Consider the following 15,512-nt stretch of genomic DNA (forward strand, 5'->3'; position numbering starts at 1 on the left):
CAATCCCTACTAAAAATCACAAAAAACTAAATAAAAATCACAAGCGTGCACTTGATATGGAATACAGAAAATTAATACACTGAAAACTAATGCAATAAAGTTTGTATTTATACATTGAAAACTTATAATTGACTGTCCATCATAGCTAAAAGCCTAAAACTTACACATCAGGAAAAACACAGTGACACACATGTAGGCTGTAGAGATCAGTAGAACAAAAGACAAACACTCTTCTCCTTGATCCTACAGTTTGATTGAAAAAAAAATATCACACAGAGAGTGATGCACAAGTAGACTGTAGAGATCAGTAGAGCAAAAGACGAACACTCTTCTCCTTGATCCTCCATTTGCTATCAAACTCTATTGCTGGTGGTGCATACTTTCATCAAGCTTTATCAATCTTCAAAATGTCTCAGAGTTTAATTTGTTTCTTTTGGTTTCTTGCCATTCCAGTTTTTGTTTCAAGTGATAACACCACAATTGTGGTGTCAAAGGATTGGAGTGGAAACTATAGCACCATCTTAGGAGCTGTTTCTGCAATACCCTATTCGAGTTCAATCACATACACCATTTACATCGAGTGAGGAATTTACAATGAAAAAGTACATGTGGGTAAGGAGAAGAAAAGTGTTGTGTTCTTGGGAGATTGAATAGGCCAAACCATAATACAATTCAGCAAAAGCAATTCCTCAGGTTATCAGACATCTGAATCGGCCACTGTTGGTATGTTACCAAATCATCCCATCTCTCATTTTACATCGTCATTTTAAGTTTCTTTGAATATCATATGAATGCTTTCCTTGAATATCTTTTTACTTGCACTTATTAATTTCATAGTTTCAACTCACGGCCTATGAACTACCATATGCACATGGTTTTAGCGGACTTGTTGGACTGATCCAGAGTGAAATTTGTGATATTTGGATGGGAATTTAGTGATTGGTACACAAACCCATTAATTAACACACCCAAACCCCATATCATGAAGTTGGCTCAGGATATAATTCGTAATTATATCCTAAAGTCATCACAGCAACAGAAGCTAATCACCCTGATAACCACATTCAAAGGCCGTGTTAAATTGCAATGGTCTCTGTTAAATTATAGGACTTGATCATGTAGTTTAGCTTTTGACCCAAAAAAAATAAATAAAAACACATTCAGAAGCTATTGTTTAATGAAGGTAAAGAACTGAATGCTATAATTTAATGAAGGTAGAGAACTGAATGCTATAGTTTAATGAATGTAGAGAACTTGTTAGAAATGTAACAGAATCCTGTAATATTGAAGTGAGAATGCTTATGTAATAAATTGCTTAAGACCTTACATGTAGCTTCAACCCTCTCCGTTGAATGGCTACCAGTACTTGTAATAAATTGCTCAAGACATAGGTTGTTACATATAACTTTTATCCTCCCTGTTAAATGGTAAAGAAAGAAAGTGAGGAGATAACAGAGGAATATGGTATTAGTTTCGTTACTACTAATTGAGGGTTGGATTAATTTTTTTTAGGAATGATCCAAAAAACTTAATGGTTTCTAGATCTTAAAATATTTCTAAGGGTAATTGAAAGATACACAATAGTGACCATCAGTCTTCCAAGTAAATACGTTGTCCTTAAGAGAAATTTACGTACAAATTTCAATGTAAATGTTGATTTTCAAATGTTAGGTTCATCTTTTTGTTACTACTCTTTATTCATAATCTTTTTTTTTTTAAATTTAATTTTTTTTTTTTTAATTTTTTTTTTTTTTAATTTTTTCTAGCTTCTTATTTGATCTCATTTAGATAACTATTTCCTGATGAAAGCAATATATGAATAATCAGAATTATATTCGTGGTCCATGTCTTAATTTTGCCAGAAGACGGTCACAATAGCTACCACTAAAGCAACAATTTATTCACAAAGAAGTAGACCAACCATAGTTTGTGTATGACAAATAGAATCTGTAAGGTGAGGTGCTTGATTAAGCTGTTTTTTCATATGACATCACAAGTTCAGTTTCTCCCATGTCTCTGCAGCTAGTATTCATCCAAAAAGCATTAAAATAAATTGTTGCCCAGGGCAAAAGCAAAAACTTACAGCTAAACACTGCAAAAAAAATACTATGTCCAATATAACAAAATACAAAGCCCAGTAGAGGAAGAGACGTCTCACGCGATTTTGGATTACTCTTTGAAATTCTAATAATTATATATAATGGACTTCCTTAAATTTTAAGTTATAATTGGGGTACGAGAATCATCCGAGCTAGCAGGAGGCTCTGTATGATTTTCAATATGACAATAGCTTGATCTGGGTGCTGATACTGAGTGAAATAGTGCAAATTTGTCAAGGCGGGAAACATTTAGCAAAGGCAAGAGAGATGCTTCGCTACCTTACATAATATTGTGACATTTCATTTGATCTGAAAGAAATGTGATTAATTGATGTAATGTTTCACTTACTTATTAGACTCAGTGCACTGTAGAATCATAATCCATCTGACACAATGTGTATATTGTTTACATGCAGGTATAAAAGCAGTACATTTTGTAGCAAAGCACATCAGCTTTGTGAATTCTGCCGGAATCAAATACCAGACAGGCAGTTTCTATTAGAAATGGAGTCTCCAATGATGCATACTACAGGTGTTCCTTCGAAGGATACCAGAACACTTTGTATATGGTTTTGGGCAGAAAATTTTTCTATGAATGCAACATATATGGAACTGTAGACTTCATATTTGGTGACGCAGCCATCATGTTTCAGAACTGCAACATGTATGGAAGAAATCCCGGCAGATTCGCGGGATAAAGCGATGGGACACACTGGAATAGTAATTCAGAATTGTACCATTACAGCGGCACCAGAGATTGGACACTCGAATTCTTCCAGAGCATTTCCTGGACGCTCATGTAGAGAGTATGCAAGAACGGTGGTGTTGGAGTCTTTCCTAGGAGATATCGTAAAACCTACTGGCTGGTCACCATGGGGTAACAGCTCCAGATTGGATCTTTTGTCCTATATTGAATATAACAACAGGGGTCCGGGAGCTGAAGCCAGTGGCCGGGTAAAATGGACAAGTTTTCAAATTATAACCAACTCTACCCAAATCCTACAATTTACTGCTAAAAACTTCATCAATGCAAGTGATTGTTTACCTTCAATTGGTATACCATTCATTCCGGGACTTATTGGAGGTTAAAACTAATGTAATTAAAATTATATGAATAATAAATGACATAGATAGAAAGGAAAAGTGAATTGTCTTACCAAATGTAACTGACTGGCTGGCTTGAGGCTCTGTTGGTTGCAACTGGTTTTTTTTTTTGTAACTTTGCTATGTTTTTTGTAACTGTTTACAAATCTTTGGTCTGCTTCTTGCGACTGGATTTTTAACTTTACTCAGTTCATGCCTTCACTCGATTAGATTGATGATATCATACTTAACAAAACCATAGATGAAAGTATGTTGATTATGAACATATATGTTAATGATCTTATTTTTAAATCAACGAATGAGAAATTGGGCAAAGAAGTTAGAAAATGAGAATGATAGGTAAACTTAGTTGCTTCTTAGGATCGAATACCATCTAAGTACCATTAAAAGAATTTTTATACTCTTATTAGGTAGTTTAGATTTGGGATTATGGTATCCTAGGTATAATTGTTTTAATTTTGCTAGATGCAAAGTAGATAGTAGAGTACGGGTAAAAGTTGCTATATTCACTTGTCTCTTAGACTAGCTAATATATTAGATTCCGTTTAGAGGAGAATTAGGTGTGACTAAGATGTGTGACACAAATCAAGTAGTATTATGTGTAAACATGTGGTTCATAATTACAAATACGTGAATGTTTGTAAAGTAATATATCTTGTTTTGATTAATGTGTAATTAAGTATACTTGTACATAATTATGTTATGATCTTTGTAGTTGTGTGCTCATTATTGATCAAAGTTTTACGTCTAGGATAACAATTAACATAAATTAGGAGAGTTTAGGAATTACCAGGATTGATGATCTTAGTTAATCAATTGGTTGTGTGATTGTTTAGTTTTAGGTGCTTTTGTGTGAATTTTGATGATTACACGTGTGTTGTTGATTGGGTTTAATTTTAGGAAAATTAGTAAGTAACATAGGCTAAAAATTGGAATTTTAGAATGGCTTAAAACGTCTACTCATCTTCCTCAAGATGTCTGCCTCTTAAGCAAATTGCAAGACGCTGAGAGCAGGTTTCTGGAATTCTATCCGCTAGACGTCTACTCTAGTAATAATTTCAAAATCAAAATTTGACTCCAAAGAGTTAATCATTTTTTGGCTTAGTCAATCATTTTTTTTTCTTTCTTCAAGGAATGGAAAACAAATAAAGAATGAAAATATATGTTAAAAAATCTTTTTTGTGTAAAATATAAACAGTCACATATGATTTGTAAATTTTTTTCATCTTTAGCAATTTATTTATTTATTTATTTTTGGAATGGAAAACAAATAAAGAATGAAAATATATGTTAAAAAATCTTTTTTGTGTAAAATATAAACAGTCACATATGATTTGTAAATTTTTTTCATGTTCAGCAATCTGTTGTTAAGATACACTGCCACATCACCGACGTGTAAAAGGATTATGTATTTTACATAGCCTTTTTACACAATCACGTGAGCATATTTTCTCACTCCTCCCCCTTTTCCACTCGCGGTTCTATTTCTTTTATCTCATTTCTTTACTCCTCTTTGTTTTTCATTTTTAGAGCGCCATAGAAAAGAATTTGCAACTGGTGGCAAGGTAAGAAAGAATTGTTCGACCATCTTTTTTTTTTTTTTTTTTTAATAAAAATAGTTTGATTCATCACTTTTGTTTAATCTTATCTTTTGCAATCATCAGTAAATTGTAGGGTTTTTTTTTATAGATTTTTTATCCTTTTACATTATATTATAATGAGATAAATATGTACTAGCCAAACATTATATATATATATTTTAATCACGATTTTATATAATTGTTGTTTAATACAGTTATACAAATTAAATTTTTTTTTTTTTCTTTTTTGGTGATTAGTAATTCAATAGCAATTGTTGTTGCATATTTTTGGTTTCGTAATTTTTACATACTTGAATTTTATTTTATTATTTGTTATTAAGTTAGAAAGGTTTGCTATTGGGGGGATGGGAAAGTGAAATATAGGGGGAAATTATTATTTTTTTCCTAATTGAGGAGGATTGGGACGTGAAGTTTAATATAGAAAAAGTAAAGTGAATCGAGTAGGTTTCTAAAAGTTATGTAGGATCGGTTGGTTGTTATTGTGGATATTTTTTACACAAAAAGTATAAAACAATCGTTAGAGTTAAAAATAGATAGTACAAATTTTTTTGTGTAAATCGCAATTGTTGAAGATGCTCTAAGACCTTATAATTTAGTGGTACTTCATCTTTTAAAGTGGAACACCCATTATTCAAGTCCCATAAGAATAATTGTGATCAGTGTGTTTCTTAACAATAAAAAAATAATAAATAATAAGGAAGAATATAGGGGTCACAACTCTATATGGAATTTACACTTATATTTTAAGGAAGTAAACTGCTTTTCAATTTAAAAATATTTTCATTTAATGTCCATTCCATCATTTTGGTCCCTTTCTTTTGATTGGTAAGAAAAATTAAAGTTGGGATTAACAATACAGGTCATTTTTATAATAAATAAATAATCCAAGTTTTTCTACTTATGAAAGGACCATTTCATTCCCAAATTATTTTTTTTTTATAAAAAAATCACATTTCTAAAAAAAACTTTCATGTTTTAAGTCCAAAAACTACTTTCACATCACTTTCCACCATTATCACCACCACTATTGCATTTCACCAGTACCACCTCTACCACCACATCATCGTTGCCACCAATATCACCGCAGCCAACTTTCTCCATCGCCACTATCATTGCCGGTGCCTTCCACCGCTAGCACCTTCACGACCACTACCGCCTTCCACCATTGTAACTGCCACTACCATCACCGCTACCTTTCACTACCGTCATTGCCACCGGTGCTGCCTTTCACCACTGTCACTGTCGCCTCCTTTAACCAGCACCGCCACTGCCACGACCACACTATTGCCTTCCATTACCACGCACAGCTGCTATCGTTACCTTTCACCACCACCGCCATTTCTTTAAAAAAAAAATTATAGAATAGTGTTATTTTTTTAGTTTAATTTATTTGTCACTAGGAGGGAGGGGTACCTTGGAAAAATTAATTTAAAATTCATTATATTCTACTGTAGATATTAAATTGGTCCAACCAAACGTTAGAATGACTAAGATTATTCCATTACTACATCATTTCATATTTGCATCCAGACATAGACCATTTCATTCCCATCTACATTTCATTCCATTCTTGTGTACTAAACATAACCTTTCGTAAAATACTCATGTAAACTTGTAACCATTCCACTAAAACTCCTCTTTTTTAATTATTTATTTTTTACTTGTAGATGCACGGACAATAACAATTTTACAACCATATAATTTCGTGTTTGGGTTAGAATTAATTAGCATTTTGTGTGCGTGTGTGTATGTGTGTGAGAGAGAGAGCATATTATGTATGGTACATTTTAGAGAGTTTTTTGAATAATTACTTTGATGGATGAAATGAGTGGTTAGTGTTAAGTAGATATTATGCAGATGTCTACTTAACAAAATATTTGCCACATAACCAGAACTAGAAAGAGAAAAACCAGCACTACAATTCCTTCCTAAAACAAACAAACACCAAAATAAATGAAACTAATTAACCGGTGGCCAATGACACCCGTGACAGCTCGAGTCATCCCAATTCTCTCCCATTCACGGGCTCACAACTTTAGGTTCCTAACAATTAAAGCCCTTAGTACCCACCCAATATATAAGAAGCAATTATTCCACAAACATGTGATATAGTGAGCTATATATAGTGAAGTGACAAATAATACCCTATATATATATATATATATATATATATATATATAAAAGAAACAATTATCTAACAACCCACTCGTTATATCGAAAACAACCCACTCGTTATATAATGAAGTGTTACGTTTAAAGGATGTGGATATATTGTGTACCAAGGTCGATATTTTTTCTTTTCCTAGTTTCAGCTCATCTGACACAATGACGTGTGTATATTGTGTGCATGCAGATATAGAAGTTCAAAAGTTTGTTGCTGTAAGAAGTGGAGGCTTAAATCCTGCATTCGATAGGTGTTCATTAAAAGGATACCGGGACACTTTGTTTATGATTTCCGGCTAGAAAGTTTTCTACAGATGCAACCTCTTTGGAACCCTAGACTTCATCTTTGGTGATGTAGCCATCATGTTCTAGAATCTAGAATTGCAACATATACGGGAGAAATCCAGAGAATGAAGGAATTCTTGCAAGTCAGAGAACGAATATGAGAATTAAAATTATATTCGATATATTCACTCATGGTGTTACATTCAATTTATAGACTAAGACCTAGCTAAAATAGGTAACTAATTATACATTAATTGGGAAACTAATTACCTATCAACTAGCCTTAAATTAAGGAGTAAATAATTCAATCCTATAGCTGTACAATCTGTATAATTCCGGATAAAATCTCAACACTCTAAGTTGGTGCATAGATGTCACACATACCCAACTTGTCTAAATTTTTTGAAAACATTCGATTTGAAATTGTTTTGGTGAGAATGTCGGCTAGTTGATCCTCAGATCGAATTTTAGGCAACTCCACAATTTTTCCATCAAACTTCTCTTTAATGAAGAATCTGTCTATTTCGATATGCTTCGTACAATCATGTTGAACTGTATTATGGGCAATATCACATGCTGCTTTATTGTCACAATATAGTCGAATAGGTTGCCCAGGTAGATAACCCAAATCCCGCAAGAGAAGTCTTAACCATAATGCTTCACAAAGTCAAAGCGTCATACCTCTGAATTCAGCTTCTGCACTCGAACGAGCAACAACATTTTGTTTCTTGCTTCTCCATGTAACAAGATTACCTCTTACAAAAGTAAAGTAACAAGAAGTGGATTGTCTATCATCTATAGCTCCAGCCCAGTCAGCATCAGTATATGCATCTATGTTTTGATAACCAGCATTTTTAGTGAACAAAATTCCTTTTCCAGAAGCAGATTTCAGATACCTCAAAATGCGCATAATTGCATTCATATGTTGTTCTCCAGGATCGTGCATATACTGGCTAAGAATGCTCAATGCATAAGCTAAATTCGTTCTTGTGTGTGCTAAGTACATCAATCTCCCTACAAGTCTTTGATATCTTCCTTTATTAGCAGGTACTTGATTGGACTCAACACATAACTTCAGTCCTTCTTCCACTGATGTCTCAGATGGTTGACATACTGTCATGCCAGTCTCTTGTAACAGATCTAAGGCATATTTTCTTTGAGACAGAAAGATTCCTTTACTAGATTGAGATACTTCGATCCCAAGAAAATATCTCAAAGGACCTAGATCTTTCATTTCGAATTCTCTGGATAAGTACTTCTTGAGAGCCTTTATTTCTTCAGGATTATTCCCTGTAACCACCATGTCATCTACATATACAATGAGTGCAGTGATCTTACTCTATTGTTTCTTCAGGAATAACGTGTGGTCAGAATTGCTCTGACAGTAGCCAAAGGCTATTATAGACTTTGTGAATCTTCCAAACCATGCTTTCGGAGATTGTTTCAACCCATATAATGATTTATTTAACATGCACACCTTCCGACTATACTTTTCGGGTATCATGCATCCTGATGGGAGATCCATGTAGACTTCTTCAGATAATTCACCATCCAGAAAAGCATTCTTCACATCGAATTGTTGCAATGGCCAATCCAAGTTCGCAGCTAAAGACAACAAAACTCGAATTGTATTGATTTTGGCTAGAGGTGCGAACGTCTCTGTGTAATCGATTCCATAGGTTTGGGTGTAACCTTTTGCCACCAATCTTGCTTTAAAGTGTTTAACTGTGCCATCGGCTTTATACTTCACAATGTAAATCCATCGACATCCAACTGGTTTCTTTCCTGGTGGAGGATCAATGAGTTTCCAAGTTTCATTTTTCTGCAAGGATTTCATCTCCTCGTTCATAGCTGCTTTCCACCTAGGGTCAGCTAAGGCTTCTTGTACATTGTTAGGAATAGATATAGTAGATAATTGATTTACAAATGACAAATTTGATTCTAATAAACGATGGTTCGACACATAATGACTTATGGGATACTTAACTTTACTAGAAAGTTCGGGTTCATATGTGGGTTTAGGAATACCTCTAGTGTGACACTGTGGTAATTGTTTTTTGAGTGGCTCAGGCACGAAATCAGGAACATCCTAAGTCTGATAATCATAATCTAGAGTCTGAATTTCTTTCTTGTACTCCCCCTGAAGTTCAGACGTAGAGGAAAAATACATCGAGTCTTTATGGAAGACAACATCCAGTGTGATAAACATTCGTCGAGTTGGAGGGTGATAACAACGATACCCCTTTTGATGAGTAGCATATCCAAGAAAAACACATCGCAATGCTTAAGGAGTTAGCTTGTTGCATTGATGCTTATGGAGGTGTACAAATGCTACACAACCAAAGACATGAGAAGGTAGATTTGGGACGGTTGGGTCAACAACTGCGTCAGTGAGAGCCTGCAATGGTGTCCAAAAGTCAATAGAGCTGGAAGGTACGCGATTGATTAGATATGTTGCAGAGGTAAGTACTTCTCCCCAATACGATAACGACATTTGAGCTTTTATCAATGAAGCACGAACAACCTCCAACAAATGTCAATTTTTTCGCTCTACAACCCCGTTCTACTAGGGTGTATTGGAACAAGTGGTTTGATGAATAGTTCCATGTGCTTCCAAATATTGCTGAAGGTCAAAACTTTAATATTCTCCACCATTGTCACTACGGAGAATCTGAACATGTGCATTGTATTGAGTTTCAACCATCTTATGAAACTTTTGAAACAATAAGTTCAGCTCACCTTTGGACTTCATTAAGCACAACCATGTTATCCTGGTACAATCATCAATAAAAGTAACAAACCAACGTGATCCACCTAAAGTAGGGACTTTGGATGGACCCCAAATATTAGAATGTATAACCATAAAAGGAAGTGGATTTTCAGTCAAACATAATGGAAATGAAACCTGATAGCTCTTTGCTAGTTCACAAACATCACAACGGAAACTAGAAACATCAAATTTTGCAAACAAACTAGGAAATAATTTTTTTAGATAACCAAAGGAAGCATGCCCCAGACGTCGATGCCATAACCAGATTTCAAATTTCTTTTTCTCCCTCTCAAAACCATCCACTATTAATGTTTGTCGTAGCTTATCAGAACTTTTCGACATCAAGTCCAAGTAATATAGTTTCCCTCGCCTAATACCACAACCAATCGTCTACTTTGTTTGGATGTCCTTAAACACACAAAAATCAGGCCAAAAAATTACAACTCAAGATAAGGCTGTGGTTAGTTGGGAAACTAACAAAAGATTATAATCTAAAGATAGAACAACTAACACAGAATCTAAAGACAAATTATCAGTGAGTGTCAAAGATCCTTCCCCAATAACTGGGGCCGAAGTACCATTGGCAATAGAAACAAATTTTTGTGTGGATGAATGAAGATGTGAGACCTGTCTAGAATCGAATGTCATATGATCTATGGCACCAGAATCAATTATCCATGCACTATTAGCAACAGGTGTAGAAATATTTAAAACCTTACCACCATTATTTGCAGTTACCACTAACCCCAAGGCCTTTGCAACACCATCATCATTTGTCTTAATGACTGTTACAGTGGAGGTCTTCGTCAAATTCTTCTTCCAACGGCTATGATCCCACCATTCCGGATATCCCATAAGTTTGAAACAACGACTTTTGTTATGACCATTCTAGTTGCAATGGGTGCATTTGTAGGTAAACTTGTCTACACCGTTGGTGGCTTTAGGTTGATTGGGCTTAGTATGGTTCTGCTAGTTTTGCTTACACCGGTTTTAAGTCATTATAACCGAAGCTTCAGAGGCAGAATTTGAGTCAGTAAGACTAATCCCTACATTAAAAAAACTTTGAGATTGAACAAAAATAGGAACTAATTTCGTCCCAGAAGATTCAATATTTTTCACTCATTTTTTCCTTCTTTTTATTTTATTTATTTATTTATTTATTATTATTTTTTTAAATAGACAAATACCAAACTAAAAAGAAAGCAAAATTGGCTTCAAACTAAAAAAACATGAATTTGCTATTAAAGGTCGGTAGCATCAATGATGAAACGTCACCATCAGTGTGACTTTATGATGACGACGGCGAAGAAGAACCGGTGCAGAGAAGAACTTAATTCTGCCCTCGGATCGGCAGCGCTTCGGCCTGGTATCAAACAGCAGCGGATGGTGGATGGCGGATTTGGCAGCGGCTTCGTCCGTGATGACAGCAGCGGACGGTAGCGGTGCGTCGCCGGCGAGCAGCGGTTTAGTTCGGCAACGTCGTCGTCGTTTGGAGAGCAGCCAACTATTGTGGATACGGTACAGGGGCAAGGTAATGGTCTGTGGGTCTGGTGGTAGTGGTGATATTTTATTTCATGATTTCAAATCTATGTTTTTCTACTATGATATTGCAAGTAAAAGACAAACAATTCTGGAATATGCATACACTCGAAGTCAATGGCAAAAGAAACAAAAGTCCAATACCAATTGGTGGTATTGATTATGGTGAATGTAAAATAAAAAGAAGTCCAATATCAATGTTTTTCTATGATATTGAATGTATAATTCAGTGAATTTCAAAGATACGATTCAAAGGGGTTCAAAGGTACGGTTAAAGAACAGCTCTGATACCATCTTGCAAGTCAGAGAATGAATATGAGAATTAAAATTATATTTGATATATTCACTCATGGTGTTACATTCAATTTATAGACTAAAACCTAGCTAAAATAGGTAACTAATTATACAATAATTGGGAAACTAATTACCTATCAACTAACCCTAAATTAAGGAGTAAATAATTCAATCCTATAGCTGTACAATCTGTATAATTCCGGATAAAATCTCAACAGGAATGCCCATTATTGTTACAGTTGAGTTAAGGGGTATACCAAATAGCGACACCGGAATAGTGTTTCAGAATTGCACCGTTATGAATGTTGGGATTTATATGCACTGGCATAACGAATTCTTAATTGGATTAAAGTGACATATGTTCTTAAGATATTTGAATTATTTATGTTTTATACAATTGGTGAATTCAATGTATTATGTTTCGATTCATTGTGAAATTGATAATGTTCACTTGATTACAAGAGATATTTAAATATGTATGTGATGACGATCAATATATGAATATAAATAGTAATCATAAATAGTTCATAGTCGGTAATTATGGATGGACTCCTTATTAATTAAGATTTGAACTGGATCCGCATTAGGTTGAGATATATTGCGAGAGCCGTCGTATGTAATTGCTCCCTATCACTGTCATGGCATTTGACTCTTAAGCATGAAAGAAATATAGACTCTTTTGTTAATTAGTAATTACTTTGATTTGTTCGGTAGAATTTTCAGAATCCATAGACCGGCACTTTGGGTAATTATGTAATTAATAGTTAGAGAATTATATTTTCAATATTTGCATCATTGCTATTTGTATTTATTTTGTATTGATTATGTTTGATTACAAAGTAAATTCAAAGGCCTTCGTGTATTTTTAGACAAAATGATTGTGTATATATTTATTTATTTAAATAATTATTTTTGTCAAACAAATGTTTTATTGTGATCAAGTCAGAAATAATCAAAGGTACCAAAATAAATATATTAATTAAGTAGACGGATTGATGGCTTTTTTTTTTTTTTTTTTTTTTTTTTCTGATAACTAATTATGCATAGAGAGGTCAAAGTGCAACATTGTCTTATAGGTTATTTAATATTTAATTGGAGTTCAAATAATTTTTTTTAGTGAAGTAGAAATTAATTTATTAATTAATTGAATTGGGTCCATGGTATAATGAATCGAGCCAATTATTAATTCATTGTAACCAATAAAATAATAAGCCAAAAGGATTCTTATCCATAGCCCAACTTGATATTGGAATCTCATTAGGTTTTAGAGATTAAGAAAAATATATTATCTTTAATTATTATTTTTATTTTGCCTATATATACATAGGGTCCATATATATTTTAGATTACGCCTTTATACAATAATTTTTAGAAGAAAAGAAAAAAAATTTCTCTCTCTAGAATTTTAGGTTTAGTGTTCTCATCTAATGGAGGCTTTCACAAGTTTAGCTCTCCAAGGTCATTCATAGAGGCTTATGGGTGATTCTTAAAGGCAAGATCATTAATAAGAAGATGGAGATCCATAGAAGAGGCATCTAGGAAAGGGATTTACAATAAGTGAAAACATCACTTTAGACAAGAGATCTAAGGTTTGCTCAAACCTTAATGTAACTTTTCTATCTCTAATTGAATGTATCATCATGTGTTTTATTTATAAAACTTGTCTCTACACATGAATCAAGATCTTTATTTGAAAAACCCTTATAAAGTTTTAAAAACTTCCGTTTCCCCAACAGTGATATCAGAGCTAGTTTTGATTAATGTATAGAGTTCATATTTTTTTATTGAAGAAAATCATCATTCATGGATCCAATTATATATACACATATGTATATATTAATATATGATCATGATGTATGTACATTTGTGATTGGATGATGTTGATGTATGTTTGGGCCATTGATGAAGCTTATAGGTTAATTAAATGTAATTTTATCTTCAGATGAATGTAATTAAGGCTTTAATTTAGCCATTTGAAAGTTCAATGATGGAATTTAATTTTTTCCATTGTATTTCGAATTGTAAAACTTATTTAAAGCCATGTAATCTTCATTAAAGGATGCTATGAAGCTTCAAAAAGGTCTAAGAGGGTTTAATTTGGCTTCAGGAATTTTCTAGAATTTTTTAGAATTTTTCTGGAATTTTTTGGGCCAAATAAATCTTTCTGGAATTTTTAAAAAATTATTTTGCAATTTCCAGTGATTTTTCGGCGACTGAAGAACTATCGGTGGCATGGGAGGCGCCAGAAGATGGCCATCCTATCTGGTGCGGTGCGGTCCACCAGAATTTGGTGCACCCGCACCCATAGCCATAGGATCATGATTAAGCAGGAGATGAGATCAGGTACGGTAGGCTCACGATGCGCTACAGGCGCACTAATAAGAAGGCGCGTGAGAAGAATGTTTTAGGCCATGCGGCGCCAGTAGGCGCGTGCCAACGCGTGGCACGTACTGGCAACTCCCAAAAGCACGTACAGGCACGTGGGAGCGCATGGCATGCGCTGCAAGCTCCCTCCAGCACGTGTGAGCGCGTGACACGCACTGGGAACCTTCCGAGGTGCGTGTAGGCGCGTCAAATGCGCTTAGGGACTTCCGATGGTGTCCTATGGCGCGTGGGGTTGGGTTACAGCCTCCTGCAGGTATATGCAAGCCTATGATAGACCCTCGCACAATAATTAGAGCATTTAAATGTTAAAAACTAAATCCATTGACCATTTTATTTGTTTTATTTGTCATTTAATTATTTATGTGATATATGAAATACATTGAATAGATAATTGTTAATTAATTATTATTCATACATTGGATTCATGATATATATTTAAACGACTTGATTTATATTAATTAGATTATAAAAATTAATTGGATTTGATTACTAATTAATTAGAGGGCTCTTAAGGGGAAATGGAAATTTTTTTTTGAATAATTATTATTTTTTTTAAAAGGTGTGCCTAAAATTAAATATTAGTGAATCATTTAAAGTCTAAATATTTTCTAAATTTAATTGGATTAAAATTAAGGCGTTTTGCATGCATTATATCATGTATATGAATAAATGAAAAACCGTAATTATAAATGATTAAAAATTGAGTGAGAACGGGAATTTTTATGCATTACCCCATGATCTTCGTTATTATTACTATTGTAATTAGATCTTCAAAAATAAGGCCCCACACATGATTTGAAGAGTTTAAAAATTACAAGAATGGTTGTCTCAAGAAAATAAAAATATTAAATGTTCATTGTAATTAGATCTTTAAAAATAGGGCTCCATGCATGATTTAAAGAGTCTAGATTATAATGACAAGATATTTAATGTTTCATTTTTCGTTGGAGTGTTAATTACGTTATACACTCAATCTAAAATCAATAGTGTTAGCTCCCCAACGGAGTGGTCTACACTAGATGATTTTAGAAAGGCTAAATATAATCGGGAATCATTTCATATATAGACAAGGCATTGTCTTAAAAGATATGAAAATGATGGAATTTGCCCGCCAATAGCAATAATGAACTTTGCCAACCAAATAAGTTATTGGCTTATTGTGTAACAACCCGAACCTAGGGGTCCGAATTGCTAACCGGGTCCTTACCTGAACCCGAGAATACCCAAGGGTAAAATAATCAACTAACGTGTGAAAATAAATAATATAACTCT

General features: G+C 33.9%; 1 protein-coding gene across 1 annotated transcript; it reads left to right on the forward strand.

Moving 5' to 3' along the window:
• The first annotated feature begins 407 nt into the window (after positions 1-407).
• Positions 408-3,188, forward strand: LOC132295987 (pectinesterase 2-like). The gene is made up of 3 exons (XM_059794243.1): positions 408-580; positions 2,516-2,633; positions 2,718-3,188. The coding sequence occupies exons 1-3, from the start codon at positions 408-410 to the stop codon at positions 3,186-3,188; spliced, it is 762 nt and encodes a 253-aa protein (XP_059650226.1).
• The last annotated feature ends 12,324 nt before the right edge of the window (positions 3,189-15,512 follow it).

This window comes from Cornus florida, unplaced genomic scaffold (genome assembly GCF_030987335.1).
Source record: "Cornus florida cultivar Cherokee Brave unplaced genomic scaffold, ASM3098733v1 CherokeeBrave_3.0.0_Hap2_Chr02, whole genome shotgun sequence".
NCBI classification, from domain to species: Eukaryota; Viridiplantae; Streptophyta; class Magnoliopsida; order Cornales; family Cornaceae; genus Cornus; species Cornus florida.